At 47.3% G+C, this 27,103-nt stretch overlaps 1 protein-coding gene across 1 annotated transcript; it reads left to right on the forward strand.

Moving 5' to 3' along the window:
* The first annotated feature begins 1,139 nt into the window (after positions 1-1,139).
* CA6 (carbonic anhydrase 6) lies at positions 1,140-27,103 on the forward strand. Its single transcript, XM_057702577.1, has 9 exons — positions 1,140-1,234; positions 6,764-6,904; positions 9,205-9,384; positions 15,349-15,497; positions 16,150-16,242; positions 20,293-20,362; positions 23,578-23,735; positions 26,298-26,421; positions 26,966-27,103. The coding sequence occupies exons 2-9, from the start codon at positions 6,826-6,828 to the stop codon at positions 27,052-27,054; spliced, it is 942 nt and encodes a 313-aa protein (XP_057558560.1). The 5' UTR covers positions 1,140-1,234; positions 6,764-6,825; the 3' UTR covers positions 27,055-27,103.

Consider the following 27,103-nt stretch of genomic DNA (forward strand, 5'->3'; position numbering starts at 1 on the left):
TGTTCTCCCAAGGCCTCCTCTTTTGCTGGTGTATTTCATGACATTGTAGATTTGTTCCTCTGTTCTTTAAAGTCTAAATACCATTTTCAGCCACTCATGGTTTAATGTAGCTTGGTAGTCCCCTGAACCCTTGTGGTAGAGGCTGAATAATGGCCCCCCAAAAGTGTCCACATCCTAATCCCTGGAACCTGTGAGTATTACAAAAGAGACTTGCAGGTGTGATTAAGTTAAGGCTTTGGAGATGGGGGAGATGTTCCTTAAATGTGATCACAAGCTCCTTATGAGAGGGAGGCAACAAGATCGAAGGAGGAAGTAGGAGATGTGATACTGAAGTGAGAGACAGGTGTGATTCCAGGAATGGGTCGTGAGCCAAGGAGTGCAGGTGGCCTCAGGAGCTGAAGAGAACAAGGGATGAGTCCTCCCTCGGAGCCTCCAAACAGAACCAGCCCTGCCACTCCCCTGACTTCAGCCCAGTGAAACTCAATTTGGATTTCTGACTTTCAGATCTGTAAGAAAATACCATTGTCTTGGGTTTTTTTTTAATTAAATTAATTAATTTATTTGGCTGTGTTGGGTCTTTGCTGCTGCACACAGGCTTTCTCTAGTTGCAATGAGTGGGAGCTACTCTTCATTGCAGTGCATGGGCTTCTCATTGGGGTGGCTTCTCTTGTTGCGGAGCACAGGCCCTAGGCGTGCAGGCTTCAGTAGTTGTGGCTCATGGGCTTAGTAGTTGTGGCTCCCGGGCTCTAGACTGCAGGCTCAGTAGTTGTGGCGCATGGGCTTAGTTGCTCAGCTGCATGTGGGATCTTCCTGGACCAGGGATCGAACTCGTGTCTCCTGCATTGGCAGGAGGATTCTTAACCACGGCTCCACCAGGGATCCCACCATTGTCTTGTTTTAAGCACTGAGTTTGTGGCAATTTGTTATAGCTGCAACAGGAAATGAGCAGTCTTCTACTTGTATAACCAGTCCCTTGAGTGTAAGGGGAGAATTAGGTCTCATTATAGATTTGGAATTGCTTATTGATGAGGTAAGGATGGAGCTGAAGGCACAAAAACCTGTCCTACAGAAATAAACTAGGGGAGGAGTACGTGAAAGGGATTGAAGCAAGACCTGGCCCAAGAGTCTGCCAAGAAGCTGAAGAGACAGCCAGCAGGAGAGGTGAACGGGACTTCCAACACATATAGCAGGACCTCCAGTGAGGTTGCATAGCCAAGGGGCACAGATGTGGACGGTAGGCTGAGCCATAAGTATTTTTAGGCATTTGGATCCTATTTTGCTTATTCCTGTATTACTAATGGAGAAGAGAATTTCCACCCGGGTTTTGGTCTGAATGTTTTGTGATGTGTGTTACTGGTACCCAGTAAAGAAGAAGGATAGATACAATGGAGGAAAATGCCTGCTGGTAGACTAAATGGTAGTTGCTGAATTCTAGGAGGACGGATGAAGCTGCAGATACTGTATCTATCAGATTGGGGAATTCACCCACGAAGAGGCTGGTGAGAGAAAGCATGGGTCCTGCTCAATCGGGGGTGGATGTGGTCGAATATTCTGCAAGGTTATTTAACTTGACAATTTAGTAATGCTTCGCTTGTATGGGCATAACCAAAGGTCAGAAAGGAAATAAAAATTTTGTGAGTAGTCAAAACAAATATTTCAGGGTTTGCATTCTTTGGTTTTAGAACAGCCTCTGGGCTCTCAGTTCAGCTCTATCTGTTCTTCTTGTGCATATAATCCTAAGAAGTGGAGTCATCTGGTCGCTGGCCAAATAGGTCAAAATCAGCAAGTAAGAAGCCGGAGATGAGGGCAGGTAAACACGCAACTAAGAAGCAACAGCTGGCAGTCTGTGTTACAATACTCACTATTAAAAAGTGAACACACGCACACTGGTACCTCCAAGTGCTCCAGCCGCCCAGGCTTTCCCCAGGATCTCCCAATCTCTCTCTCTCTTTTTTTAATTTTTAAATTTTTTAAAGATTTATTTTATTATGTATTTATTTATTTTTGGCTGCGTTGGGTCTTCATTGCTTTGCGAGGCCTTTCCCTAGTTGTGGCGAGTGGGGGCTGCTCTTCGTTTTGGTGCACGGGCTTCTCATCGCAGTGGCTTCTCTGAGTGTTTGGGCTTCAGTAGTTGAAGCATGTGAGCTCAGTAGTTGTGGCGCATGGGCTTAGTTGCTCCTCGGCGTGTGGGATCTTCTCGGCCCAGGGATCGAACCCATGTATTCTGCATTGGCAGGCAGATTCTTAACCACTGCTCCACCAGGGAAGCCCTCTCCCAATCTCCTTTTAATCCATCAACTAAAGGGTTAAGTCCTGGCAGAGCAGGGGCTTCCGGACCCTGCCTTAGCACCAAGTCTCATTTCTGTATTGATTGGTCATGCCCTGGCCTTATGCATGTTAATAATTTGACTATCACCCATGAACATAGGTGTACATTGCTTTTTTTGGGGGGGGCTATGCCATTTTATTAACATTTAAATTTCACCAAGAGTTCAGGTACATACTAGCCATATGTTCAGATTTTTGAAGTAAAGATAAAACGGGCAAACAGCTTTAAGGGTGCAGTGTATTTATCACTGCACAATATATTCGCCACTGGACAGTCTAGGGGTTGTATAAGTGTACACTTAGGAGCACAAGTATAGGAACAAGCTCTGGAATTGGAGGAATTGTTTTTAAATTTTTAATTTTTTTTTTTGGCCACACTGTGTGCGCGTGTGGTTTACGGGATCTTAGTTCCCCGGCCACGGATTTTTTTCGCTACTGAACCCGAGCCCTCAGCAGTGAAAGCGCAGGGTCCTAACCACTGGACCACCAGGGAATTCTCTACATTGCTTTAATAATTGAACAATTAAATTCCCCTCTCAGTATCTAAAATAAGAAATCCTGGGGTTTCCTAGGTGGCGCAGTGGTTGAGAATCCGCCTGCCAATGCAGGGGACACAGGTTCGATCCCTGCTCCAGGAAGATCCCACATGCCGCGGAGCAACTAAGCCCGTGTGCCACAACTATTGAGCCTGCGCTTTACAGCCAGTGAGCCACAAATATTGAGCCCATGTGCTGCAACTACCGAAGGCCACGTGCCTAGAGCCTGAGCTCCACAACAAGAGAAGCCATGGCAATGAGGAGCCCGCGCACCACAGCGAAGATTAGCCCCCACTCACTGCAACTAAAAAAAAAAAAGAAAGCCCGTGCACAGCAAAAAAGCCCCAACACAGCCAACAAAATAAATAAATAAATAAATAAATAAATAAATAAATAAATAAATAAATATAAAATAAGAAATCCCAAAACATAACAGGGTTGTTTCATGTAGGAAGAAGATGCATATAATTATAGGCCCAGCATGCATTGATCTATTACAATGCAGGATGATACCTGATATTTATGTTAGTGGGTCTCAGTCATTAAGAAAATTTTAATTGTGTTCAGATTAATCTATTTAAGAAAGCGGGCAAGAGCATGGTATACTTTAGAAGTTTTAATACAAAGGGGACTAAACGTCTTGGTGCTTGTATAGAGTTGAGCCTTTACCTATCTGGACAACTAACTTGTCCAGAATGACTCAGTCTTCAGGATTCCAGACCCGGAACTCCTGAGTGGAACGGAATTACTTAGAGCCAAAATGTACATATTCTTATGTAGCTAGATTCAGTTTTCTATGCCAGTCCTGTGCAAACCTGAGCATCAGCTCACCTGGCCACCATCCTCCCCTGGGCTTATGGTACTACCCTGTTTATGTTGGCTGATAGTACTTCCCCGCTCACCTGGGCTGATCCCCCCTCCCCGCTCACCTGGGCTGATCCCCCTTCCCTGCTCACCTGGGCTGATCCCCACCTCCCCGCTCACCTGGGCTGATCCCCCTTCCCTGCTCACCTGGACTGATCCCCACCTCCCTGCTCACCTGGGCTGATCCCCCCTCCCTGCTCACCTGGGCTGATCCCCCTTCCCTGCTCACCTGGACAGATCCCCGCCTCCCTGCTCACCTGGGCTGATCCCCCCTCCCTGCTCACCTGGACAGATCCCCGCCTCCCTGCTCACCTGAGCTGATCCCCCCCTCCCTGCTCAGCTGGGCTGATGGTGCTCCCCTGTTTATCTGGGCTGATAGTATGTCACTGCTCACCTGGGCTGACTACACCTCACTGCCCTCTCTTTTGCTTGGCCTTAGTAGGCCTCCGTCATGGAGCTGTGGTGGCATCAAGGAAGAACAAAACTCCTTTCTCATTTCTGACCTTGTGTTGTGATTAAAAATGTCATACTTGTCAACTCATCTCAGACAGCGTCTCAAATCATAGATTCCAGGAAAACAGGAGTTGAGAATAAGACACATCCTTGACAAGCTGGAGATGTGGTTGGAAGAAAGCAGAAAAAGCAAGTTCAGAGTCTAAGGTGGCACACAGACACAAAACCCCCCCCAAAAACAAAAACCCAAATGAAAGCAAACAATGCGCTTTGCAAAGATAAGGTGGAAACTCATGATCACAGTCAATGGAAAATTTTAGGGTCAAAGAGGACCGTGAGTATGAAAGTAGGCAACAAAAGTGACCTTGCCCGCTTCTGTGTGGCGTACACTACCCAGAAGAGGAAGGGGACGCCCGTCCCCTCTCTAGTAACGCAATCTCATTAGCAGATGGGTCTTGACTAGTCTGATCACTTTATTAACTTAATTACTCACTCTAACCACTTGTTCTCAGCATTAGCCAGCTGCACAGACCACCAGCCAGCCCTGGCTCTTCCTGAACCAAAGATGCGGAGACACCAGGGCAAAGCCGCAGGCCTGGTAGAGGCACGTGTTGCAGCTGGGCTCCACGGGAGTGTTGCTAAAAGGGCAGAGGCACAAAAGTAAGCGTGCACTTACTGCGAGGATTCTGTGGGGCAATAAGAGCACCAGGGTTCTCCTGGGCATCCCGAGGCGCTGACCGCAGCACCCCACTTCCCGTGAGAGGTGGACCCACTGGAAGTGGCCGACACTCTCCATTTCCCACCCCGGGGCTCTGTGGGTCTAGGAGCCCTCCATTCTCTGAGCATCTGTTCCTGTCCGCTCTCACTCCCCACGGCCCCTTCTTGCCTCCCTCTCTCTGCAGTTTCCCCTGCCTCACAGCTCAGCCTCACGCAGCGTTCCTTCTCACCCAGCAAGTCTCCTTGGCTTCCCCACGTCGTGACCTCTCTGGTTCCCTCTGCAGTTCCCTAATTCTTTCCGTGGTTCTCCAGAAAAAAATTCAGATGGCTTAGTTTCTGTTTTCCTGCCAGCTGGATGTCAGGGCTACCTGGCACGTCTAAAAGGTCCTAAAGGTCAATGCCCATCACGCTGGCTGGCTCAGCACGGCTGGCGTGTTACAAGGTGGCCTTTTTAGCCAGATAAGGCCCAGTGGGCAGGGATCTGACTTCCTTAGCAGAGATTGGAGAGTGGGTTTCCTATTTCTGAAAACGTGGCAAGCAGTTCCATGAATTGGAGACCGAGTCCTTCATTTTCACCTCTAGTCCCCTTAGCAATAGGCTGGGTGAAAATGATGTCACTTCCTTTCTCCATAAAATGAGGGGTCTGAATAGATAATAACACTGTTTGCCACACACCAGGTGGTACTCTGAGTATTACACACAGATTTGTTATTGAATCCTCAGGAGGAGGTACTATCATTAAATTCAATTAAGCTGGGGAAACGGAGGCACAGAGCAGTTGAGTAACTTGCCCAAGGTCACACAGCTAGAAAGTGGCAGAGCAGGGATCTGAACCCTGTTGGTCTGGCCACAGGATCCTTGTTCTTAACCATGGTTAATTCATGCTACCATATTGCCATTCCAGCATCCCTCAGACCCCAGCCAAAAGCGGGCTGCTTTTTGGGATAAGAGAGGCTGCAGAGGGCATCAGCTCTGTTCTAGGGAACAGGACGGTCCTTTGTTTCTGGCCAGGGTGGCAAGCAGCCTGCAGGAACGTTGCTGCCCTTTGCCTGGGCCCTCTCTGCAGGGCGTGGGAATTGCTGGTCTGTTAGCAGGTATAAACTCAAAAGTTTCTTCCTCCGCTAATTTCAAGAACTGTTTACCCAAGTGAACACAGGAGGGCTAGGTGATCCGTTGATCCTTGGTGTGGCGGGGGGGGGGGGGGGTTGGGTGTGAGCAGGCGCACACAAATCCATCCCACGGAGAAACTCAGAGGCCCACAGCAGCTCCGACAGCCCCAGACACGGGTTGGGATGTGGCCTGTGAGCTAGGGCTCAGGGTCCACCGGTGATTTAAGAGTTGGGATGGGAACAGGACTGCCTCCAGTTGGATTCTCCATTTTATGCCCAAATGTGGGGCCCAGGCCATTTCTCTAGCCGCCTGGCCGAGGGCAGCCCTGAGCCTGCATGGTGTTGATTGCTGAGACAGGCAGGGAATACCACTCGGCATCCAGTTGGGGTTTTCAGGCATCGGTGGCGATGCCCTTCACCGGTGCCCTGGGCCCCGCCTGCCAGGAGCAAGGGCACAGGGACTGCCACGTTTCTGGGCAGCCTCTCCATCCTGCTTCTCTTTGCTTTGGGCCGTTTCCTGGCCTGTAGTTGCTTGTCCACAAAGGCGGCACTGTGTGACCCTGTGAGTGAGTTTTCATAAATCAGATGGTGCACATCCAAAGCCCTGGGCTAAGCGGACACGGTGTGGATGCCAGAGGTGATGGGGCAGGTGCACGCCACCTGGCTGGGTGAGGTGGGTGAGAAGCCCGCGCTGTTTTTCAGTGGGCGCAGCAAAGGTGGATCAGCCGGTCAGACCTGGTAAATTGTTGTTTACAGTTTCCGAGCTTTTAAAAGAAGAGCTTCCCCAGCATCGGCCCTGATTCCAGACCTGCGGCATCATGACAGCTCTGGTCGCCCTGCTGTCCCTGTTGCTGCTGGGAGTCCAGGTCCAGCATGGGGCCGAGTGGACCTACTCAGGTAAGGCCCACCCCAAGGGCTGCGTGCCCCCTTTCTGCCATCACATCGAGGAAGGGGGTGCCGCCTTCTTGAGGATGACGTCTGGCCTTTCAGGAGTGACCACGCACCATGATTGTGTGCGGTGCTTGTTGGGGTCTCAAGGTCTTGGGCTGGGGGGGGAGAGCACACTGAACTTAGATCTTGGTTAAGAGGAGGAGGACAGAGCTCTCCCCACTCCTGGATCCCTGCGTCACCTGTAGGGTTTTTGCTTTTCTGCCTCTGAGGCTGGCTTGACCGCCTGCTACGCTCAGTGCTTACAATGGCAAAGCCATTTGCTCTTCTGGTCTGTGTAGGTGCAGGGGGCTCCCTGAAGATCCACTGAGGGTATGTGGGGTTTGCAAGAGTTTTTTTCCAGGAAATTTCATGATACACGGTTCACCCAGAAGATCTCGATGTGCCTAGAACCCAGTGACCATTGCATGGCCTCCAGGCTGGCCTCTCTCAGTCACCATGGCCCTGCTGAGACCCCCGTCTCACATCCCGAACCCCACTGACAGGACGTGAAATCAAAACCTTTGGCATTTAGCACAGGTCCCGGCCCACCTGTGGGCCAAACAGAGGAAGACGGTGGGGTTCAGACACGAAACACCCCTTCCGTGTGGCAGGGGAGAGAGCGCCTGCCTGGTCCTCCTCTCTTCTGTCCTGGATGGAGGCATGGGGCCTGAGAGGATGCTCGCAGCCGCCGGCTGATGCAGGAGCCAGGAGCAAGCACTGTTTTGAGCCTGGTTTCTGCACAGTCTGCCCCGGCCTCAGACGCAGGGGGAAGTGATCATTCAGGGTGGATGTGTGTCCTGTTAGGTCAAGGGCAGCAGGGTTAGGAACGACGTCCTGCTTCGGAAGGCAGGACAGCCGACCTGACCAGCCGCCCTGTGAGGACCACAGGATTCCCCCACCCAGCCCAGTGCCATGAGACCCTGGAGCTTCTGCTCGGTGAGGCCCATGGGTGCTGGGGGTGGTTCCAGGGTAAGGAAGAGAGAAGATTCCAACAGTGGAGTCCGCCCTCCCCAGCTCAGCACAGCCTCTGAGACTGAGGAAGAGGAGAAGGAGGAGGAGCCACCAGGGGTCAGGAAAAATCGAGAAACCCCAATGCTGGTAAAAAGCCTTTAGATCCATGAAGGGGCTGTGCCCAACGTGGCCGGCCTTGATCCTGGCACCTGCCTCTAGGAAAGAATTGCCTACAGATTGGTTTCTGTTATTAAAAAGTGAAGAGAGGAGCAGAGAAATAAAGAATTGACTTTTTATTGAACCAAGAAGCTGTAAGAGGCCCCAATAGAAACATCTTCCTCAGAATAAGCTATGGATGACACTGGCCCCTAAGGGGGAAAGAGAGCTGGAGTCCCTTTTGCAGTGGGTGAGACCAGGCTCCACAGTTGCTAGGAGGCTGGGTCACCCATTATGATGACTTGCCTTTTTTTTTTTTTTCTCAGTTTTTTGGCCGCTCCCCATGGCATGAGGGATCTTAGTTCCCCTGCCAGGTACCGAACCCACACCCCCTGCAGTGGAAGCGTGGAGTCTCAACCACTGGCCTGCCAGCGAAGTCCTATCATGACTTGCTTTTATCACCCTCTCCTCTGTGATTAGTAACCACCTTTAAAAAGATAAATTTCCTTTCTTTGATATTTTTTCAACTAATCATTCTAGGTCATCCTTGACACTGATGCTTCCTTTCTTGCCCTGAATCCATAGGTATAGGCACCCAGGTGGTCTTTACCGTACTGGGAACCAGTGAAAGGGAGTGGGGGTCAAGGACGGAGGTGGGGAGGTCCTGCCATAGGGTGTAGGGTGTGGAGGCTGTGGTGTTGTTGGGAGCTGGGAAAGGAAACTGCTGTTCAGAGGAAGTGAGGAAAAGACCCTGAAAGTAACACAGGAATGCCAAGCCCAAGGAGCTCTCAAGTACATTTATTAGCCGACAGTCATTCAAAGGAAAAACCAAAGCTGTGTCTTAAAGACATCCAGATTGCTTTCAAAACACGAAATCATGTTCTCAGGGCCAGTGGTTGCAACGGGAAAGTTAGGAAACAGCCGCAAAGCCCCCCGCCGGACTCCAGGGTCCGTGGAGTTGATTTAGATGCCCCTCCCACCTCCTTCTGGAGGTCTGGCCCTGCTTTCCAGAAGGCAGACCCCTGGCCTTGATCGTGGCCTCTGTGGGCCTCCGGGTGGGCAGGCCCTGTTGTGAGCTGCAGGCTCTGGCCTCTGCCCCGAGTGAGGTGTCCACAGAGAGCCCCTCAAACTGTGACCCCCTTGGCTCTCTCCTGTGTCAGAGGGGCCGCTGGACGAAGTACACTGGCCGACGGCGTACCCCGACTGCGGGGGGCAGAGACAGTCACCCATCAACGTGCAGAGGAAGAAAGTGCAGTACAACCCTTCCCTGAGGGCTCTGAACCTGTCAGGCTACGAGGTCCAGCTCGGGGAGTTCCTCATGATCAACAACGGTCACACAGGTGAGGCTGGGCCCCAGGCTCCCGTCCCTGGGCAGCAGTTGGGGGAGGCAGGCAGGGCTGCCAGGAGCTGCCCACACAGAGATCCAGAGTGTGGCCGGGGGGCTGCAGGCCTCACCCCTGGGGGGGACGGTCGTTGAGTCCTGGCATTTCGGCCCTGGCTGTGCAGCATCTGTCTGTAGACTCCGTTCCCTGCTGGCCCCTTCATCCCTCACTGGCCTCTCCGAGCGCCCTCGGACCCAGCCGGTGGGAAATTCAGCAGCAGAGAAGCGACGCCGAGAAGCCTCGGGACCCACTGTGTGTTCTGTTGATCTGTGCGCTGGTTTGACCTGCCCTATTTTCTTTTTCTCTATTTTATTTTTGGAGGATAAAGAAAGAGTGGCTTTATTTGTTTGCCAGGCAAAGGGGGAACACAGTAGGCTAGCGCCTCAAGAACTGTGCCCTGCCCTATTTTCTCTGTGTGAAGGTCAGACAGGAAAAGCTGGGTGTTGGGGGCCCCCACTTCAGTAGCCTGGACTGGACAGCTATAAAATCCTGCTTTAGGTTTGCAGACGTCCTTCTGATTTTTTTTCAAGTGGGCTCGCCTCCTACAAGTTGCATGACAAGCCCAGAGGAGGGCATTTCTTAAGCTGAAACCAGAGGCTCTGGGAAGCTGAGGGACTTATGGTCATGCAGTCTCTAGTGGCCATGCTGGATCCAGACTCCGGATGTCTGACTCCTTGACCATGTCCTCCTTGGAAATTTCCCTCTCCACTCCCACCTGGGCCAGGCCAGTTTACTGCCCATTCACATAGGCGGGGGGTGGGGTGGGGGGCACATCATAGGATTCAGATTTCCTATTTGCACTACTGGGAAAATAAAGCCAATTGCCCTTGATGGCGCTGGTGAAGGTAGCAGCCCTCGGATACCTGTGATTTGGATCACTGACCTCCACAAAGAGTTGATGAAAGCCTCATTTTATTACCCATATCAAGCTCCCATTTCCAAAGTTACTCTCTGAAGCTTCCAGCAGGTTGACGGAAGTGCATAGCCTTTTCAGATTGGTTTCTTTCACCTAGGCGTAAGCATTTAAGGTTCTTCCGTGTCTCTTCATGACTTGATAGCTCATTTCTTTTTAGCTTCCCATTGTCTGGCTGCCCCTCCAGTTCACTTATCCACTCACCTACTAAAGGACGTTGTGGCTGCTTCCAAGGTTTGGCAATTATTAACAAAGCTGCTGTAAACATCAGTGAACACCAGTGTGTAGATTTTGGTGTGGACACAAGCTTTTCACTCATTTGGGTAAATACCAAGGGGTGTGATTGCTGGATCTTATGGTACGAGTGGGTTTATTTTGGTAAGAAACTGCCCGACTCTCTTCTAAAGTGGCTGCACCATTTTGCATTTCTCACCAGCAATGAATGAGAGTTCCTGTTGCTCCACACCCTCACCAGCATTTGGTGCTGTCAGTTCTCTGGATCTTGGCCATTCTCATAGGCGTGCAGTCACACCTCGTTGGTTTAATTTGTATTTCTCTGATGAACTAGGCTGGGAAGCATCTTTTCATATTTTTGCTATCTGTATATCTTCTTTGGGGAGGTGTCTGTTATGGTCTCTGGGTTACTTGTTTTCTTATTGTTGAATTTCAAGTGTTCATTTTATATTTTGGATAGCAGTGCTTTATCAGATGTGACTTGTACAAATATTTCCTCCCAGTCTGTGGCTTGTTTTCTAATTCTCTTGATATTCTTTTTTGCAGAACGGAAGTTTTAAATTTGAATTAAGTTCAGCTTATCCATTCTTTCTTTCATGGATTGTGTCTTTGGTGTTGTATCGAAAAAGGCACCACCATACCCAACGTCGTCTAGGTTTTCTCCTATGTTATCTTCTAGGAATTTTATAGTTTTGCACTTTACTTTTAGGTCTGTGATCCATTTTGAGTTAATTTTGGTGAAGTGTGTAAGGTCTGTGTCTAGATTCATTTTTTTGCGGGTGGAAGTCCAGTTGTTCTAGCGCCATTTGTTGAAGAGACTCTCTTTGCTCCACTGTATCATCTTTGCCCATTTGTTAAAGATCACTTGAGTATATTTATGGGGGTCTCTTTCTGGGCTTTCTAGTCTGTTCCACTGATCTATTTGTGTATTCTTCCACAAAGACAACACTGCCTTGATTACTGCAGCCTTTTTTGGTTTTTTTGGCCCCACCATGTGGCTTGCAGGATCTTAGCTCCCTGACCAGGAATCGAACACATGTCCTCTGCAGTGGAAGCACCAAGTTCTAACCACTGGACCACCAGGGAATTCCCTACTATAGCTTTATAGTAAGCCTTGAAGTTGGGTATCATCAGTCTTCCAAATTTGTTCCCCTCCTTAAACACCATGTCAGCTATTCTGGGTCCTTTGCTTCTCCATGCAAACTTCAGAATTAGTTTGTGGATATCCACAAAATAACTTGCTGGGATTTTGATTGGGATCACGTTGAATCTCTAGGTTGAGTTGAAAAGAACTGACATCTTGACAATAGTGAGTTTTCCTATCCAGGAATATGGAATATCTTTCCATTTATTTAGTTATCCTGTGATTTCTTTCATCAGATTTTTTTCAGTTTTCCCCATGTAGATCTTGTATGTAATGTGTTAGGTTTATACCTTATTATTTAATTTGGGGGGGGGTTACTAATGTAAATGGTATTGTGCTTTTAATTTCAAATTCTAATTTATATATGTCTACTTTATATTTATATCCTTCCATTTTTATTATTAGATTAGAACACAGATATAAAATTACATTTTAACAAAAAGAAATTGAAAGCACGCTTGGATGTTGAGACAAATTTAAATTGCCACAAAGCTTTCTAAAGCTTATTTTCAATTTCTCTATTTTGTTGTAGATGAGGAATAGTTGGTGGACCAGTACTGATTGATTTTTTTTTTAATTCCCCAAAATATATACACAAAGACTGCAGAAAAGCTTGAAGGCTGGAGGTACTGGGCCCCTAGTGTGCAGTGGGGAAAACAACACTGTTCTCTTAATAGGTACCATCAGCCACTCCATTTATTAGGCTTCTTGAAAGGAGGGATGACCTCTCATTCATCCTTCTATCCTGGTACCTAGCACAGAGCCTGACATAGATGATTGCATTTGAGGGGAAAAGACTTGTGCAGGAAAGCATAAATCCCCAAATAGGCTCCATGAGCGATGCAGAATTCTGAGTAGGTGGTTTTTTATTTTGTTTTTGTTTTTGTTTTTGTTTTGTTTTGCTTTTGCTGCTTTGGGTCTTAGTTACGTCACGGGCTTCTCTCTAGTTGCAGTGTGTGGGCTCCAGTGTGCGTGGGCTCTGTAGTTTGCAGCACGTGGGCTTTCTAGCTGCGGCTCACGGGCTCAGTAGTCATGGCATGCAGGCTTAGTTGCCCTGTGGCATGTGGGATCTTAGTTCTCAGACCAGGGATTGAAGCCATGTCCCCTGTATTGGAAGGTGGATTCTTAGCCACTGGACCAAAGGGAAGTCCCCTGAGCAGGTTTTGATCTTTGAAACCTGCAGGAGCAAGACTGATTTTTTTTTTTTAACTTTTATTTTGAAATCGTTTTAGGCTAGAAAAATTGCAGAAATAGTACAGAGAGTTCCCATATACCCTTCTCCCACGTCTTCTAATTTTATGTCTTATAACTGGACTGTGTTGATACCACACGATTAATTACTCTCTGGGCCTCATTTGAATCTTGTTGCTTGCCCATGATGTCCTTTTCCTGGTCCAAAATCTAATCCAGGGTGCCTCATTGCCTTTAGCTATCACATCTTCTTGGTCTCCCCCGATCGTGGTCAGTTCCTCAGTCTTTTGTAACTTTGATGCTTTGCTGTTGTTTCTTGAGCATAGAAAACGCTCGGATCATGGTTGGTTTGGTTTTTGTTTTTGTTTTTTTCCTGGCCTGATAAGAACTTGGTTAAATTAGTTTCAAACCAAGGGGAGTAAGTTCTGGAAGTTGAATCAATTTGCAGAATCTGGAAGGTTCAGCAAATTGATTTTTGGGAGGACAGATATCTGGCCTCACCTTTCCAAAAGCACAGTGATAAGCCTAGAATGGCTGCCATTTTTCAGTCTGGCCTGTGTGATCTTGTTGATACAGCTTGAGAACCGAGACATTGTGTCTGCCGGGAATTGTTTCGAGGGAGACATGCTTGTTAGGATCTCTGTTATTGCTCCTGTGGTACTAACTGTCCTCAGCTCTCCAGTCTCTGGGCACAGATGGCTGCACAGCTCCTTTGAAAAGCTCTTCCATTTTTCTCATGTGAGCATTGATTTTGAGGCTGGCCACATCTTAAGCACTAAATACAAAACACCTGTTCTGCCAAAGGGCACGTAAAAATCTTTGAGGCTGGATTTCTGCCTTCTGGCATATGACATTATGAATTTCATCACAGCTTCCTGCTGTTTTAGGTAATTTGGAGGGGAAGAAGGGCGACATTTGATGGATGTCAAATACCTACCATTTGCTCTTTAAGAAAATTTACTTGTTTATAACTATCTTTGATGACTTTAAATAGAAAAACCTTGTTAACAGGACAGATGCTGACTCTCCCTTTCCAAGTCCTAAATTATTCCCTCATAGATATTTTTTCTTGATTATTTTCTGGGGTCACTCTCCATGTCTCCCTTTTGCCTTGGTCATTCCAAAATATAGAGATTTCTCGGACTTCCTAGGTGGCGCAGTGGGAAAGAATCCGCCTGCCAGTGCAGGGGACATGGGTTCGATCCCTGCCCCAGGAAGATACCACATGCCGCGGAGCAACTGGGCCCATGCACCACAACTATTGAGCCTGCGCTCTAGAGCCCGTGAGCCACAACTGTTAAGCCCATGTGCTGCCAACTACTGAAGCCCATGCACCTAGAGCCCTTGCTCTGCAATGAGAGGCCACCACAATGAGAAGCCTGCACACCACAATGGAGAGTAGCCCCCGCTCGACGCAACTAGAGAGAGTCCCTGTGCAGCAACGAAGACTGAACACAGCCAATAAAATAAATAAATAAAATAAATTAAAAAAAAAAATAGAGATTTCTCTAGGGCCTGAGCCAGTGGAATGAACAAGGTAGCTGTCTGACCGGCGTGGCTTCCCTGTGGAAAGTCTGTAGGGCACGAGGCAAAAGGAACTGGAAGAGTGATCCATTTTTCCATCGGCAAGAACCTAACACTTGAAAGCATCTGTTGATGATCACATCAAATTCATTCCCGGGCCAAGTGTCCGTGTGTTCCCTGACTTGGGGCAGAATTTGGTCTCTCGTCTTCTGAAGACAGGTTGAGACCTGTAATGGTGATGTGCCGTTCAGGCCCGGTTCTGGGCCAGCTCTGCCCCGACCCATGAATTGAGTGACTCTGTAAATCTTTCTACTTCCCCAGGTTGGCTTTCTTGTTCATAAAAAAAAGTATTGACGCCCTGCAGGGATGCTCCCTTCTGAGAAGTGGGATGGGTTGTTAGTTGGGCTAGTTCTAGAAGTTGACATGGGGTGACGATTTTAACCACATCACGGAGAAGATAATGACCTCAGCCTGGCCTTACAGAGTCTCACGCTGGGCAGTAAAAGTCATCAAAACAGTCCTAAGAGCTCCCACTTCCTATCCCTACCCTGTGGGCAAATTCCAAAATAGGCCAAAGGTGGAGGGTAGAGTTCTGCCTTCCACGCTCATTAGCCCTCTTTCTTCAGGGCTAACAAGCTGGACCTGCCACTTGGTGGTCCTGCCCTTGACCTCCTGGTTCTGGGTGGGGAGGTGTGTGTCTTGGGACAGGTGCCTGTCCAGCCCAGCTTGGTCCCCATCCTGCCCCATGTGCCAGTTGCCTCTTCCCCGTTCGTCACCCTGCTCGTGGCATTCTAGGCCTGTCTATAGTACCAGCTTGCCCCAGGAGTGGGCAGGTGACCAGGGAAGCTGCCTCACCCATAGGTCTGACCCATCCACGCCCATCTGCACACTCCCTGTCCCTCGTCTTCTCTTCCAGTACAAATCAGCCTGCCCTCCACCATGCTCATGACGGCCCCTGATGGCACCCAGTACACAGCCCAGCAGATGCACTTCCACTGGGGTGGCGCCTCCTCCGAGATCAGCGGCTCCGAGCACACCATCGATGGGGTCAGATACGTGATCGAGGTACCTCGAGGCTCCTCTTTCTTTCAGACCCCATAGTCACTTTTCTTATTAATACAGCCAAAAAGACCTTGTGCAGTGGTGAGTCAAGTCACCCTGAGGTTGAGTTTATTTTTCATTCGTTCACAACAATTCATTGATCCCTTCTATACGCTGGGGGTTTGGGCAGGGTCCCTGCCCTCACAGAAGTCCCCCTGGTGCAGGAGTTTACAGCCCACAGAGTGGGGCAAGCCCTCTTTAGTTTCTGCTGAGTTTCTGTGTGGTAGATTTGCTGCTTCCCTCTCTTGCTTAGGATGACTGCAGGTTTACAGTGGCCTCCTGGGATAAGGGGGCGCATGTCCACTCTAGGGGGACCTCAGGAGAACTCAGGGGCCTCACACGACCCCTTGGACTCTGCCGGCTTATCTGCCCCGGGGAGGGTGAATTGCCATCTCCCCAGAATCCCACTCATGCTCTCTGCATTCTCGGAGAACTTCCTGGTTTTGATAGATCTTGTAGCTCAGATGGAGGGAGATGGTGGTCAGAGGTGTTTTTGTGGGTCAGGTTGAGGCGTGGGATGGAGCATCTTTTTTTTTATTTTCCTCCTTCCCTGAAAATCCGAAGCAGTTGAAGTTTACAGGAACTGCCCTTGACTTACCCTTTCTTGCTTCTACAGATTCACGTCGTTCACTACAATTCTAAATACGAGAGCTACGATAAAGCCCAGACAGCACCGGATGGTTTGGCTGTGCTGGCAGCCCTCGCTGAGGTAGGCTGAAACTACACGTGCAAAATTATAAATTGGTGTCAAAAGAAGGTGTTAAGTATAGACACCTACTTGTCCCTCCTCATCCGTTCCTGAGCTCACAGTCCTTAGAAACACTGACTCAAAGAAAGACCTATCCTTTTTCCAGTCCTTGCTCACAGCTACTGTGTTCCTTCTGTGTCACCAACCTCAAGGACATTGGATAACTTGGACAAGCTGACTTAAAAGAGCTGGGATCACAGAAGGGTTGACTTGACATAAACTGGCCCAAGGACAGGAGGAATTCTGCAACCCACTAGACAAAAGCAGCATGTCTGAAAGTCGAGGGTGGAACGTATGTCTAACTGGCAAGAAGTGATCAGTGAATCTGATCCCCCTGCCAAATAAGTACTATATTGGAAAAATCCTCAAAAACAACCATATCAATGCTCTGGAAATGGACCAAAGAAAAATAACAAGGTGGGCATTTATTGATGATAAATAGCTAGAATTTTGAGTAAGAACAATGGGAGTTTGTGGACGTCTTCCCTGGGACTGTTCCCATCCCCTTCCCCTAACTCGGTCAGCAAGACAGTTTCATCAGGGCAGAGTGGACAGGAAAACCAGCACCTTCACTGCCTGGTACAGGGGGCTAATTTGATTTGGAGTAGAAGCTGAAAACCCATGCCCGGGGGCACTGATTGTAAAAGTAGCAAATGACAGAAAAGACAGAAAACAGGGAAAACTTGCAGCTTTGATAGTCTGAGATTGCAGTCCTGGTTGAGGTGAGTGGCAAGTGGCAGACCAATCAGAAATTTAACTGGGAGATCCTGAAAGTGAGAGAGCCACAGAAAGGCTGTAAAAGCTTCCCAAGAAGGCCTGATGGAAAGTAAAAGCCGAGGCTGACCTTTGAATGTGCTTCTCAACCCATGCACAGATCCATCAGCAGAGGGTGCAGATCTTGGGCTCGCAGGGTTTGAGCACAACCTCTGCTAAAATCATTGGCCATGACACCGTGTTGACCCCAGATGGCCCCAGGCTAAAACATAAAAATAAGACTGAAGACCTGAGCAGGCTCACCAGCAGCTACGCACTGCTGTGAGACACATCCTGCAGGCGAAGCCCAGGCAAGTTCCTAAACAGTTACATGAACAGCAACAAAACCCCTAAGGACAATTTTTAAAAATCAGAATTCAGATTTGCTACCATATATTATCTAAAATGTCCAGTTATCAACAAAAAAGTTAGGCATGCGAAGAAATAGGAAAACGTGATCCATATTTGGGAGAGGAAAAAAAAAGCAGTCAATAGAAACTGACTCTGAGTAGACCAAGAGTCATGTAGCAGACAGTACTTTCTTGTTTTATTATTATTATTATTATTATTTGGCTGCACCACGTGGCTTGTGGGATCTTAGTTCCCTGACCAGGGATCGAACCCTGGCCCTTGGCAGTGAAAGTGTGGAATCCTAACCAATGGACCACCAGGGAGTTCCGTAGCAGATAGTACTTCCAACAGCTACCATAAATATGTTCAAAGCATTAAATATGTTCAGAGAATTAAAGGAAAATATGATGACAGTGATTCAAAAAGGGAGATCTCAGTATAAAAACAGATGATTGAACTTGGTGTACCCCCCCCCCAAAATAATAAATAAATAAATAAAATTAAATTAAAAAAAAAAAGGGAGATCTCAATAAAGAAATAGAAACTACAAAAATGCACCAAATGGAAAGTCTAGAGTTAAAAAGTATCATAAACAAGATGAAAAATTCACTACGCAGGTTCAAAGCAGATTTGAGGCAGCTGAAGAAAGAATCAGTGCATTTGAAGATAGGTTAAATAAATTATCCAACCTGAAGAACAAAGAAAGAAGATAGGAGAAAAACGAGCAGACACATGGGAACATGATCACGCATCCCAGCATGTATGTAATGGGGGTCCCAGAAGGAGAGGAGAGAGGGAGGGTGGCAGAAGAAAGTGTTGATGAACCAATGGCCAAATTTTCCCAAGTTTGATGAAAAAACAATAATTTACCCATCCAAAAAACTCAACAAATTCCACATCTGATAAACACCTTGACATATCAAAATCAAACTGTCAAAATCAACAAGAGGAAAAGGGTTCTTTATATAGAGGGGGCTGTCAGGGCAAACAATGGCTGACTTCTGGGGGAAGCAAGCCAACAGAAGGCAGTGGAATGACTGACGGTCAGGATGCCTATGTCCAACCAACCAACCAATCAACCCACCCTCAGAAATGGGGTGAAACAAAGACAGATAAACAAAAACCGAGATCATTGCTGACAGATCTGTCTTACAAGAAACATTAAAGGAAATCCTTCTGGCTTTTAATTTCTTAAAAAAAAAAAAAAAACCCATAAAAGGGACTTCCCTGGTGGCACAGTGGTTAAGAATCCACCTGCCAATGCAGGGGACACGGGTTTGATCCCTGGTCTGGGAAGATCTCACATGCCTCGGAACAACTAAGGTCTCATGCTGCAACTACTGAAGCCCATGTGCCTAGAGCCTGGTGCTCTGCAACAAGAGAAGCCACCACAAAGAGAAGCCTGCACACCACATCGAAGAGTAGCCCATGCTCGCCACAACTAGAGAAAGCCCACGTGCAGCAATGAAGGCCCAATGCAGCCAAACAAAGACAAAAATCCATAAGGTTGTTTAAAGCAATAATTATACCCCTGTAGTATTAGCTTTACAATATATGTAGAAAAAATAGAAAAAAGAATGAGGAAGAAATAGAGCTATATTGGAACAAAATTACTATATCTTAATGGAATTAAGTTAGTATCAACCTGATGTAGATTTTGATAAGTTAAGTTGTATATTCTAGTCACTAGAGCAACCACTAGTAACTTAACATGGTTACATGGTACACTAAAAGTATTTGTTTAACACAAAAGGTAGAACAGAGGAAGAAAAAAAAGAGATGAGACATTTAGAAAATAAATAAATGGCAGTCAGAAATCCAAGAAAGTTTGAATTTATACGTAGTGGAAAAAAGGATCAACATCACTGTCTGAAAAGAACCATTGTCCATAGAGCTTTTTCACCAAAAACAACTTTTCTGACTTCTAAAAAGTCAACACTCAGAATTCCCTGCTGGTCCAGCAGTTAGGGCAACTCACTTCCACTGCAGAGGGCTTGGCTTTGATCCCTGGTTGGGGAACTAAGAAGATTCCACCCCACATGCCGCACAATGCTGCCAAAAAAAACCCCAAAAAGTCAACACTCAGATGAAAAATAAAGGATGGGACTTCCTAAGTGGCGCAGTGGTTAAGAACCTGCCTGCCAATGCAGGGGACATGGGTTTGATTCCTGCTCCAGCAAAATCCCACATGCCATGGAGCAACAAAGCCCGTGCACCACAACTATTGAGCCCATGCTCTGGATCCTGCGAGCCCCAACTATTGAGCCCATGTGCCGCAACTATTGAAGCCTGCGCACCTGGAGCCCAAGATCTGCAACAAAAGAAGCCACCACAATGAGGAGCCCATGCACCACAACAAAGAGTACCTGCCACTCACGGCAACTAGAGAAAGCCTGCATGCAGCAACGAGACCCAACGCAGCCACAAATAAATAAATAAATAAAAAGAAAAATAAAGGATGGCGGTGGTCAGGATTGGAGCAGTTTTGCCTTGGGCATCTGGGATGTCCTGAGGATGAAGAAGAGAACCCTTGAGGGCAAGCCCCCCTCATCACGATGAATCTGACTGTAGCTGACATTGCCCAAAACAGGGTCACGGGGGATATTTTCACAGTGACTTTTGGCCGTTCCTTGAGGATATCACCAGTCACCACCAAGAAGCTCTTTTCCCTGGAAGCTGCCAAAATGCTTCAGCTCACGTCTTTCTGAAAGAGGCTGGTGAGCCTAGGAAGTTGGTGGCACAGAACAGCCAGACGGTCTCCCACAGCAAAGTGGGGCATGGGTGGGCTGCCTCCTTGCCCTCGCAGCTCTGCCCAATCAGCCAAGGTACCAAACAGCTGCATGAGCAGGATGAGTACTGGATGCCGGGCCTTTCTCCTTTAGGTGAACGGCTCTGTTTCTCCGGCAGGTCAAGGATTACGCTGAAAACACGTACTACAGCGACTTCATTTCTCACTTGAAGAACATCAGTTATGCAGGTAAGGGAAACCAACAGCAGCTGCACGAGGGCAGGGGAATGAACATGAGTGTGACCGGGGCCAGCGAGCAGGGGAGTGTCTCGGGCGGGAAGGGTGGCAGACAAGCCTGCAGGGGGCGCTCCCCTCCCTGTGCAGGGTCTCTGGTTCCAGCCCTTCCCGTGGTTGGCTCAGGCTGTGCACACCTCTGAGAAACCCTTTCATAAACTCTACCTGTCAACTCCCACGACTGGAACTTCTGGACGGCCAGAGTTCCACTAGTGAGGGGTGTCTTCATTCAAGTGACTCTCACCTCCGGCCCCAGCTGGCAGTGGTGCTCCTGGTCCCTAGAAAGATGGCCTCCTTGGCTGCAAGCTGAGAAGACTCAAGAGTGAAGCCTCTCATCATGGTTCCTGTACACGCAAACAGGGGGCTGGTCTCCCTTCTCTCCGCCTCCAGAAGGCAGGGTTCTTGTCAGAGCTTTGGCCCACTCCCACGGTCAACCCTTGACCTTGAGCAGTAACCACGTCTGTCGCAGCCTTGGTTTTGTGTATCCCACTTTGGCCACATCTCCCAGACTCTAGCTCCCTGGCGTCAGTCCTCACCCTCTCCAGTGATCTCCTGGCCTCCAATCCACGGGCCTCTCACTACTAGTCACGTTTCCTGCCTCTCATCTCTCTTTACCTAGCGTGGACTCCATGGGCCGTCATTCTGACATGCCCACGCAAGTGCCCCCCATCCCTCCACAAGCTCACCTGGCAAAGCCCCGGACCAGCTCCTACTTACTCAGAGCCTGTAGCCAAATGGCTGAATGTGCCTGGAGAGAAATACACAGACTTCTAACTTCATTGATAGCTACAAATTTAAACAAGTACTCATTTAATACGGCTCGGAAATCATAAAATACTTCTCTGGGCATTTGCTTTTCCCTTCTCCAAAATTATTGTGTCACAGTTTCTCCTCTCTCCTGAAGCTCCTCCTCTGTGGCCCCCTCTTCTCCCTTGGAGGGGATGCCTTACCTCCCACTTCATGGAGAAGATAGAAACTCACTCATCTTAACCTGCCTGCACCTGACCAAACTCCACGTCCCCTTGTCTGTTACACTGAAAGAGAGAACCCTACTCTGGTCCAAGACCGCCCTTCCATGTAAGCGGCTGATCCCCCCATTCTCAGGGCCTTTTCTCCTCCCATCTCCCCTCTCTCCTGCATCTTACCCTTCACCCAATCACTCCACTCAGCACACAGCACTGTGCTCTCATTCCTCCCTCCTCAAAATACAAATCAAATACAAATACGAATCTTGACCCCATCATTCCCTCAGCTTCCACCCCATTCTCACCTCCCCTTGAAACTAGTTATCTACAGTTCTGCTCTCTTTTCTCACTCACTCTAAGCCTTCAAGGTCACCCTGGCTGTCAGATCTCCTGGCCACTTTTCTCCTCTTCTCTTAATCCACCTCCAGACAGCAATGCATTATACGCGGCTTGCATCCTGGCCACAACCCTGCCCCCACCCCCAGCACGACTCTCTCACTCTCCCTCCCTGGCTCCTGCCCTAATGTCAGAGGGTGCCAGGACTCTGACTTCTCTCGGTGACCTCATGTAGTCCCATGGCCTGGGACACCTCTAGGCCACGGACTCTAAAAATCTATACCTGGTCCTCCAGGCAGCAACGCATCAGGAGGGACAAGTGAGGCAAGAACTGTCTGGTTAATCTACAGAACATGAACAAAGCCAGCAGGAGACACCGCAGGCCTGCGGTAGAATTAAGGAGTTTCCTTGAATTCGCTGACCTTAGATATTCTATTTCTACCAACTGATCCTGATACATTTCCTTCTCTAATTCAATAAGTGCCACTTCTGATCAATACTACCCACAGCACGGGCCTCTCTCTGAACTCTGGATTCCTTTACCCAACTGTTTACTTGATGTTGCCATGTGGATCTAGAACTTACGTGGCCAAAGCATAAGTATATTCCCATTCCTTTCCAGGCTTGTCCCTGAACTGACTTTTTCATTTCAGCAAAGAGCATCCTCATCCATCCCATTGTTTAAGCCCCAAATCCCCAAATCTTTCTTGACTTTCCTCTTGCCATCCACCCCCACCATATCTAAACCATCAGTGGGTCCTGTTGTTTGTATCTCCCTGCTTTCAGTTCTTTGAGGTATATTCCCAGAAGTGGAAGTGCTGGATCATTTGGTAATTCCATGCTTAATTTTTTAAGGAACCATCATACTGTTTTCCACAGGGGCTCCACCGGGGTTCTGGAACTCTTCACTCACTTGAATGTATTGGAGCAATGAAACAAAATTTGTGCAGTGGAGTCCTTTAGACAATTATATCTTGAAGTCTGTCCAATAAAAACAAAACTTAGAAATCTTTTACCTATTCATAGATTATGCACCACTAGACTTCACAGCCTTGGTTCAAGAAGCCTGTTTACGTGTATATCAAAATGATATCCTCTTTGCCATTGAAAAATTCAAAAGTGCTCAGGGAAAGTGAAGCAAAATTCAACTCGACTCCATGTTGCTTGGATAGTCTCATGCCCAGTTCAGGGACTCAGCATCACTGACATGAACAAAAGAATTCTCTAGATGCAGCGATAAGTGTGGGTGCTGTGGGGGCTGTGGAGGTCCCCCTCCCTACAACCCCCCATGGCTGAGCTTGGTTCCCGATGGGCACGGCATGAAGCCCTCGTGACCTGATGCCCACACCTGGGCCCCTGGTTCGTTCTGATCCTGCCTTTCTCATTTCTGTCCCTCCCCCTCATTTACAAATGAGCGCAAACCAAGCAGTTCTGTTCTCCCTTTGAGAGCACTTACCCCAAGGCCCCTAGGAGTCATAATTTCTTTCACTTACCATGAATTGTATCCTCTGCCTAACAGTGATGGTGGTGATAGCTACACTCCTGAGCACTTTCCCATGCATTGGTCCAATGCCGGCACTTTATAAACACATCCCCTTTTACCCTCCCAGCAATGCTCCTGAGTGTCCTCTTTTCACAGACCCAGCCAGGACCATTCAGCCAGGAGGTGGTGTTTGAGTGGGTTTCTGCCCAAAGTCTTTGCTCTTAACCCTTTCCAGGAAGAAGCACACTGAGGGATGTTTCCCAATAATCAGGGTCTATGTCCCCCTGCTTAAATTAGGAGAATTAAAGATGGTGAAGTCTGAGCCAGAGCTGTCCTCCCAAGGGGCAGCAGTGATCCCTGACATTCCTTCTTGTCCCCTCTGTTAGGACAAAGCACCATTCTGAAGGGGCTTGACCTTCAGGGCATGCTACCTGGGAACCTCCACTACTACTACAGCTACTGGGGGTCACTCACCACTCCTCCCTGTACTGAGAATGTCCACTGGTTTGTGCTGGCAGATACTGTCAAGCTCTCCAAGACACAGGTAATGCCTAGAATCACTTTATCAAAATCTCTCCTTCTGATGGCCTGGTTAATAAGAGTGCCCCCCAAATCTCACCTAATGCTGATACCTGGGCTCCTATAGTGTTTTCCATGTACAGGGCTTCAGTGCCTCACCTCTATTGCCATGGGTGATTTTACTAGTGCTGTGGCAGCAATGGGCAAACAGGCATCAGGGAATCCAAGAAACCTATAGATGATGCAACAAAAAAACTGGGACCTGGTCCAAGTCATAGGAGAAGAGTTGCACAGTGAAGGCAAATATTTACTTAGTGCTGCTCTCACCAGGCACTGTTCTATATGAAGTAATACATTATTTCATAAGTGACTTCATGCAAGAAGGATGGCTTCATATTTAGCCCTTTACCACCTAAAATGCCTGTAGCCTTTTGAGGGGAAGAGCTGTATCAGTCATTTTTTGTCCTTCAGCATAGCATGGGTACACAATAAATATTTGTTGAGTTAAATAAAGGACAAATGTTACTGAGGTTGCAAAGCAAAGCTGACATTCCTTCTGGGTGATGTTCTTCTTCAGAAACAAATGTTTCTTTTTTTAAACTTTCCATTTCCCTATTCCAGGAAAAGATGGAAAGATTCCTATTCTTATACCCACACAAAAAACATTGCCAACCAGGTTGGAAGTGCCCCTAGATACCTAACAGAAGCCAATATCAATTATCTCAGGAAAAATTCACCTTAAATTCAGATCTATAAGAATTTACATGAACAAAGTTACCTCAAATGAGCTCAAGTTTTTAAAAAAATCACAAAATATCAGGAAAAAGGCACTATGAATGAGTGTCAGCAGAAATAGAACTACAAAGATTTCAGATATTGTAATTATGTCAATTAATATAAAATATGTTTAATATGTATAAAGAATGTATAATATGTATAATTAAACATATTTAGTGTGTTTAATATGTATAGGAGTTTTAAATATGAGGGAAGAATAAAGTATAAAAGTGACCAGGTAAACTTGAAGAAGACAAAAAAAAAACAACAACAACAACAACAAATGGGTTGTTGATTTCTGGAAATGAAAAGATAGTAACGAAATTAACAACCCAACAAATGGGTTTAATAGCATGTTAGACACAGTTCAAGAAAGCATCAGTAAACTGGAAGACAGAGCTGAGAAAATTATGTAAAATGCAGCACAAAGAGAAAAAGAGATGGAAATATGAAAAAGAAGTAGCGATACAGAGAATGTACTAGAAAGGTCCAACAAATGTCTAGTTGAAATTTAGAGGGAGAAGAGAGGTAGCACATAGAAGAGGGATAATTTGAGAAATGTTGGCTGACAATTTTCCAGAGAGTTGAAAGACACCATATCATATGTTAAGAAAGCCCAATGAGTCAATGAAAACAAAAAGAAGCCCACACTAAACCATCACAGTGAAACCACAAAACATAAAAGACAAAGAGAAGATTTAAAAATCATCAGAGAGAGAAGACAATTTTCATGAAAGAAATACTATAGACCGAGTTGATTCAACACAGCAACAATGAAAGTCAGAAAGCAGTGGAACCATAGTTTCAAAGAACTGAGAGAAATGAATAGCTAACCTAGAGTTGCACAGGCAGCAAAAATGTCTCAAGAATGTAGACAAGAGGGACTTCCCTAATGGTCTAGTGGTAAAGAATCCATCCTGCAATGCAGGGGACTCGGGTTTGATCCCTGGTCGGAGAAATAAGATCCCACATGCTGCTGGGCAACTACACCCATGTGCCACAACTACTGAGCCCAGGTTTCTCAACTAAAGAGACTGCATGTTGCAAACTACAGAGCCCATGAGCCTTGGTGCCCATGCGCCATAACTAGAGAGAAGCCCATGTGCCACAGGGAAGAGCCCATGTGCCCCAACAAAAGATCCTGCATGCCACAGTGAAGATCCCATATGCTGCAACAAAGACCTGACAGAGCCAAAAAAAAAAAAAAAAAGACTGTAGACAAGGGCTTCCCTAGTGGTGCAGTGGCTAAGACTCCGTGCTCCCAATGCAAGGGGCCCAGGTTCCATCCCTGGTCAGGGAACTACATCCCACATGCATGCTGCAACTGAGAGTTCACATGCCACAACTGAGTCCAAGTACTGTGACTAAGGAGCCTGAGTGCCACAACTAAAGAGCTGGTGAGCTGCAACTAAGGAGCCCTAGAGCTGCAACTGAGCCTGCTTGCCACATCTAAGATCTGGAGCAACCAAATAAATAAATATTTAAGAAAAGAATGTAGATAAAGTACAGAAATTTTCAGAAAAAAAACCAAAATTGAGCTTGCTGCTTGGCACATCTCTGTTTACTTCTTTCTCTCCTTTCTACTATCGACTAAATACTCATAGAAAAAGATTAAAAGAGATTGTTGGAGGAACGAATGGGTGGATGAATGTCCTGACACAAAGCACCCAGAACCACTTCTGGACTTGAGATCTTCTCACAACTACTTTATCAGGGTTATATAAATCCAAGCTCTAGTTCAATTGCTAACTACATTTTAAAATATCACCCAGTGCCTCTCCTCTCCATCATCCCTTCATGTTGCCTGCAGGTTTGGAAGCTAGAGAATTCCTTATTGAATCACCAGAACAACACCATCCACAATGGTTACCGCATGACTCAGTCCCTAAACCACAGAGTGGTGGAAGCCAACTTCATGTTTCAACCTAATCAGCGTGAGTGAGATCAATGCTTGTTTGTTCTTTGCAATTATAACCTCCTGTTTTCCTCCTTCTCTGGGTGGACCCATCTCTCCTGGCGGTAGTAAGGGAAGGAGAGTCATCTAAACAGCAGGAGGCTCAGGTGGACCAATCTATACAGGGCTTGGGCAAAGAGGATGACCCATTTTCCCAGTCCAGGCAGTGGTACCAGTGAGTAGAATAAAGGGGACAATGAAGGTGAGCAGCTACATGACCTAGTCTTGGCCAGAGACAGTAGGAGAAGCAAGATATCAAGTAACACCCAGATGCTTCCATAGGAGTTTTGGCTCAAGTTAACCTTATCAAATCCAACCCAGATATTTCCCACACACTTGTATCTTGGTCTATATACAAACCCATCTCCAACTCCTTCTATAAATTCCCTCAAGGTGGGGTTAACTGGACCACATATTGTTTACTACTTTTTCTTGGCGATCAAACCACAGACACCAGGATGCTGGGAGTAGGCACGAGGACCTCTAAAGTTCTGACCTTTTCCTATTAACTCTTCTTTTTATAGGCCCTGCACTCCAGTTTTATCTAAACAGTATCAACAAAAACCTTGACTACTTGAGAAGATTTATTGAACAGAAGCAAAGAGATAAATGACCTTGAAGAGTGAGCCCTGTCTTCTCTCCAAGAAGCCCTGTATGTCTGG

The sequence above is a fragment of the Hippopotamus amphibius genome, chromosome 1 (assembly GCF_030028045.1).
Source record: "Hippopotamus amphibius kiboko isolate mHipAmp2 chromosome 1, mHipAmp2.hap2, whole genome shotgun sequence".
NCBI classification, from domain to species: domain Eukaryota; kingdom Metazoa; phylum Chordata; class Mammalia; order Artiodactyla; family Hippopotamidae; genus Hippopotamus; species Hippopotamus amphibius.